At 45.1% G+C, this 6,000-nt stretch overlaps 1 protein-coding gene across 12 annotated transcripts in view; it reads left to right on the top strand.

The window, feature by feature from the left end:
- The window catches only part of myt1b (myelin transcription factor 1b), a 107,281-nt gene that overhangs the window by 76,035 nt on the left and 25,246 nt on the right, over positions 1-6,000 (top strand). For all 12 annotated transcript variants that reach the window (XM_071473383.1, XM_071473385.1, XM_071473389.1 and 9 more), the window contains 2 exons: positions 3,790-3,844; positions 5,948-5,978. In XM_071473383.1, the coding sequence (XP_071329484.1) occupies positions 3,790-3,844; positions 5,948-5,978 (86 nt within the window). The remainder of the gene's footprint in view (positions 1-3,789; positions 3,845-5,947; positions 5,979-6,000) is intronic.

Below are 6,000 nucleotides of genomic sequence, written 5' to 3'. Positions count from 1 at the left end.
ATGTCCTTGAGCTGCTCAGACTCTTTGTCCATGATATTCCTCCTTATCAGCAGAGAGAAACTCCAGTCTCTCCTCTCTGTGACCCTCCTCTCCCTCTTTGTACTTGATCTGAAAACTTCTGGCCCAGATTGTTTCCTTTTCAAGGATTTCTCCTCAATCTGAAAATATCAGGTCCTTTTTTTCCTTGAGCTTGCGACACTCAACAAAGAGATGCAGGGATTGAGGGGAGAGAGGAGTGGGGGTGGTGAGGTGAGGGGGGGTTGTTTTCCCCTGGGCCCAGTAAAAGTAGTTTTGCTTCCCCCTGATGGCCTGGGTTCATCTGAAGAGATGACTTTTATTGATTTGGTTTGATTTCTGCTGCTGAAGCAGCGGAGGAGAGAGAACACTACATCATGTGCAGCGGCTCCGTCTGTTGGGCCTGACACCGATGATACCTGCCACACAACCTTCTCATTATCTTTTTGACTCGTAGCCACCTGAGATGAATGAAACGGACGGAGGATAAGAGCTGAGAAGACGTTTACTTAGAGAACTGAAACCACATCTGGATGACATGACTGTGCTCCAGTCTCTCTGCATATGAAGTGAGAAACACGTCGTCTCTCCTCCTCTCTGCCTTGTGTGAATTATTAAAGTGAAACTGGGGGCTCGCTGTGTGGTGATCCAACATGGAGGCTGCGCAGCGTGGTCCGCCTGTCGAGGGAACTGTGCGGCGTGCCTCTAATTGGCAGCTGCTGTCCGCAGGTAATATTTGGAGATGTCAGTCTTCGTCACCAGTTGTGAACGCTCCTCTCCCCATGTCTCCACCCCACCTTAACCCCCTCCTTTCTTCATCTCCTCTTGTAAACCTGAAAATGAATAAAAGAGTCATTTATGTGCACCAGGGGACGAAGGGTGACCTTCTCTCTGAAGTCATTGCCCCCAGCCAGCCATTTACATAGAGCTGTCAGAATGCAGAGCCGAGCTGAGGCCTCCTGCACCGACCGCCGCACACAAAGAAGGACGTAATTGATAATGTACAACACAGCCTGTAGGGATGAGCCGCGTCTTCCTCCTCCTCTTCCTCCTCCTCCTTCTTTTTCGTCTGCTCCTGCTCCACATCACATTTCACACTAGTTAAACCCCAGGACACACACACACACGCACACTCACGCAAACACACTTTTCTCATTTCTTCTCTCTCTCTCTGTTCTGCATAAGCCGATGCTGTAATGTGTAGGCCCACCTACATACATCGTTCAAGGAGTCTAATTAAAAGACAACAAGGTAAAGGACAAGTTTTGAGCATACATGAAAAAGAGATAATGAAAATCAGCCTGGCTGCATCTGGATTCACTGGCTGTGACTTTGTGTTCATAAAAATTTAATGAGCTGGAATTGAGAAAAAGGACAGGAAAAAGAGAACTCAGATGTGCTTACCTATTTAAATCTGCGTAACTATGGTTACACAAACATGAAAGCAATAGGGGCCCTTTCAGCCCGGGTTTTGATTCATCTGATGACTATCAATGTAAGGAGGAGGCAAAGGAAGGAGGAGGAAAAAGTAACAGCAGTAACAGGAGTAACAGAATAGTATAGAATATTTTCATCAAGGAGAAACGTGTGTGTTAATCTTCTTCACGTGCACACACACAGACATTTATTCATGAACATACTCTCCTCCTTGTTGTCCCTCCTTAGTCACAGTCAGAAAGGGGCTTTTACAGAAATGCAGATGAAGAGACGTCATCTAGTCGTGTTGTGGTCACTGAAATCCCTCTGAACTCTTCTCACAGACCTCCACACACTGTGAAAGCAGTCAGCATAAAGTTACAGCTAAACAGCTGTTCATCCATTTACACATCATTACTTTCATCTGTTTCACTCTCACTTTAGCTTAAACATTAGTTTTAGCTAAAAACATTGAGTGTTTTATTACTTTAAGTCATGTTATCTGATTATTATTTTTAAATTTCTTTAATGGAGGTGAAGCTAAATCTAACTACTTCATATGTTGAGCAGATTAATCTTTAAAATGCATAATCTCTTATAAACTATTGAAAAGCTTTGTTATCTGATAAATACAGTGGAGTAAAAAGTAAATGTTTCCCTCTGAAATGTAATGTTGTATGAAATTAGTATGAAACACTCAAGTAAAGTACAAGCATCTCAAAATAGTATTTAATTCCACCTCTGCTCCTTTCACACACACACACACACACACACACACGCACACACACACACACACACACACACACACTCACACACAGACACACACAGACACACACACACACACACTCACACACACGCACACTGCTGTGAGTGGAGCACAGAAGGAGTCAACTGCTCCCCTCAGTCAGGGCACAAAGCTGCTGCTTGTTGCACGACTTCTACATTAGCAGCTCCTGATCAAAAGAGTGGGGGCCAGAGTGGTGAGGGACAGAGAGGACGGGCCAAGGCGGTGGAGACCCACACAGGAAGGGAGGGGCTTGTGCCTGCACCTGTACCTCCGGCCCAACACTAGACGCTAATGAATGAAGCGTACCCTCCTCAGGGGAAAAAAGAAAAGCCCTTAACAACAACAACAGCGTGCTTCATCTTCCTCTCATCCCTCTTTCCCGCCTTCTTTTCATAAGTAGTCTATTAGCAGGAAAGGGGCATTGCCAAATGGGGGGGGGGGGGGGGGGGGGGGGCAGAGACCCCATGTTTGAATCCCACTGTGGTGGTGCCAACTTCACTATAGAGAAGCAACAAAGCAGCTAAGTGCCAGTGCACGGAGAGAGGGAGGTGTCGGCAACTGGGGGGATAAAGGGAGAGTTTTGGGGGGAAGTTGAGGGGTGGAACAGGGGGGAGGACGTGTGAGACAGAAAGAGAGAAAGAGGGGAGACCTGTAATATAAAAAAACCCAGAGTCCAGTAATCAAAGCTAATGGCTCCATTGTGTCTAAAAAGCATCTGATAGCTTTAGAGTGCACTGAGAGCAGCAGTGAGCAGGGAGGGGGGGTGCTGAGGAGGCGTGGCCCAGGGTCAGTACGTGTGTGTGTGTGTGTGTGTGTGTGTGTGTGTGTGTGTGTGTGTGTGTGTGTGTTTGAGGCAGCAGGGTTAGCACCTGCTCCTTTGTGGCTTAAAAGCCGAGCCAGGAGTAAGCAGCATTCACGAGAACACACACACACACACACACACACACACACACACACACACACTGCTCTCCTTAAAAGGGTTATTACAGTGGCTTTTTAGTGGACTGTGTGTTTTTGCTTTATTATTATTTTCAGCATAGTTATGATTGTCAGTCCCTCAGCTTACAGGGGCCGTGGCCCTTGCGCGGCCGCTGCCTTTTGCCTGTGTGCAGCGTACAATCATGTACACCACTCAGGTGCAGGAAATTACAGGGAGAGTGATAGGAGGTGTGTGTCGGGTGAGGGTGGGGAGGGTATTTGAAAGTAGCTCAAACAACAGGGTTTGTTTTCCCTCTCTGCTCCACCAAGCCTTTATTTCGTCTTTATTTGGATGAAGTGAACAGTGCGGAAGCATCAGTGTGTTTTTATTCTGTGGTGACGGGGGGGTGATGGGAGCAGTGTTTTGGGGGAATTACAGATTCGATCATCTCTTTGTGTCAGTGTTACCTTTCCTGTGTTTCAATGGGAACATTGTGGGAGAGAGTTATTTTAACTGTGATGTGTGGAGAAAGACAGTGAGAGACTGAGGAGTCACCACTGATGGTCTCTCTTCTCTCTTTCCTCCCCCACACTGTCTTTTCTCTCTCCATCTCCTCCTGTGCTCTCTCTTTCCCGTCCTCTCTCCATCCCAGATGAGTATAGAGGGTGATGATAAGCGGACTCGCACTCGGTCCAAGGGAATCAGAGGTGAGTGTTTTCTCTCCATCATGTGACTGACGCAAACATCAACAGCAGGAGTTTGTGTGTTTGTTTATGTGTATATGAGAAATCCTGCATGTTTGTGTGTCTGTGTGAGTGCTGCTTTTGTGTATATGGATGTGTGCACATACACTAATAATAAAGTGTCTGTCAGTGGGTGGTTATGTTCAGTGTGTGCACATGTGACTGTGACGATGCTGGGGATGTCAGCACTTCCTCTAAGAGCCATCAGTCCTAAAGAGTCACAGAAGCAGAATCTCCTCCTGACTCCAGGTCAGATCACAACCATCAGATCCAGGGTCAGAGTAATCCAGGTAACTGTTGTGTGGACAGTGATAACAGGAAACTGTTGGAAGCAGATTCTGCTCTAACCTAAAAACATGGAGGTGCAGACAGTTTGAAGCTCAGCCTCCGAACTTTCTGTAAAGTTCATCCTGAATAACGTTTCATCAGTTTGCATCAGATTTGTTGTGCGCTTGTGTTATTTTGACCTCATGCTGATACATCGAAGGCTGCGAGTTAGAGACCTCTTAGAGGTGCATGAGAGCTTTGTAGATTTCTGTCCATACATCCAGACCTCATCCCATTTTATTAAATTATACAATATAGCACAGTGAGTTATTTTTTCAGTAATAGACCAACTTTATTTTCGTCTTTGCTTCTCATGCACAACCTCCAGATTTTTTAAAGGAAAATTATGCAACATGAACCAATGAGCTGTTTCATTAACAGTTTTACAGTTTTTATTTAGACTTTTTTCTCTTCTTGAAGATCAGGTTCTAACACATCACTCTTAATTATGAATTAATTTAGACAGAGCACATGGTTTAAAGAGAGAAAGGCAGCGGGTGGTGATGACGTCACCCTGGTTCAGTTATAAATAGATTCAGACGTGAATGTTTGTGAACAGTGTGCGTACAGATGTTTGTGTGTGTGTGTGTGTGTGTGTGTGTGTGTGTGTGCAGTGAATATATTGTCTTGTGTGTGCACATGTGAGTGTGAATAAATATGAATGTACTTATGAATATGTGTGTATATACATATACTTTGCACACGTGTTTTTCTTTGTGTTTTTCTTTGTACAAGTGTTTGTGTGTGTGCGTGTGTGTGTGTGTGTGTGTGTGTTTGATGTTTCGAAGCGAGACAGCACAGCTACAGTTCACAGGGTGTTCAGGAAGGCGTCCAGTCATTCCAAGTGCATGATGAAAGACTGAGAAACTGAGATGCTGCACACACACACACACAGCTGATGTGTGTGTGTGTGTGTGCGCTCCTAGTGCGTCTTGATACCCGGGGTCTTTCTGACATGTGATTAATGCAGTGATATTGGAGCCCAAACTGAATTCTCCAGGATCGTATTGTTTTCTCGTTTGCTCCAAATGAAAATAGGATATTTCTCCAAACTCATTCTATCACTCAACTCCCAATCGATGCCTATAGCCAGCCGAGAGCTGTGTGTGTGTGTTGTTTGTGAGCAAAGCTTGATTTATGTTTTGAAGGCAATTACTATAAGTTGTCCCTGAAAGAAGTGCTGTTTTCTACTGATGAAGGCACTTTTCCTTTTAATTTCATTTTCCCAATTATGATAACTAAAGTGCAACAATTAATCATGTTTTATTGCTGGAGTCTGCATATAATTGTCAGTTTTTCTGAACAGCACTATGCGATTTGGCTGATTTAGGTTTTCTCCTGTGTGAACGCTCTTTATGTCAGTGTGTGTTATTCATACAGCAGGTTTGTGCAGGCCAGAGCTTCCACTGCTGTTTGTTTGGTGCTCATCTTTGTGAACATGTGTTTGTATGTGTGCATGTTTGCGTGCAGATGTGTGTGTGTGTGTGTGTGTGTGTGTCAGTATGTGAACCCTGGAGTGTGTGGGTGTGTTTTCCCCCCTGATCATGCAGTCAGCAGTGTGTAAGCTGCTATGAGGAAGCCTCATGGGATTCATATGCATTTGTGATTTATTGATCTGAGTTTCTTTTAGCAGCGCAGCTTTCTGAGCAGTCGTTCACCTTTGTTCTCCTGCCTGTGTCTTTCTTCTCCTCCCCCCTCGCTCTCTCTCTCTCTCTCTCTCTCTCTCTCCACTTCTCTCAGTTCCTATTGAGCTCGTAGGACAAGAGCTGAGGTAAGGAAACACCTTCATCTTT

The sequence above is a fragment of the Trachinotus anak genome, unplaced genomic scaffold, assembly GCF_046630095.1.
Source record: "Trachinotus anak isolate AG129_WGS33_773 ecotype Australia unplaced genomic scaffold, CSIRO_AGI_Tana_v1 ptg000051l, whole genome shotgun sequence".
Taxonomy (NCBI): domain Eukaryota; kingdom Metazoa; phylum Chordata; class Actinopteri; order Carangiformes; family Carangidae; genus Trachinotus; species Trachinotus anak.
Note: the sequence above shows the minus strand (reverse complement) of the source record. Positions and strands in the feature narration are given on the sequence as shown.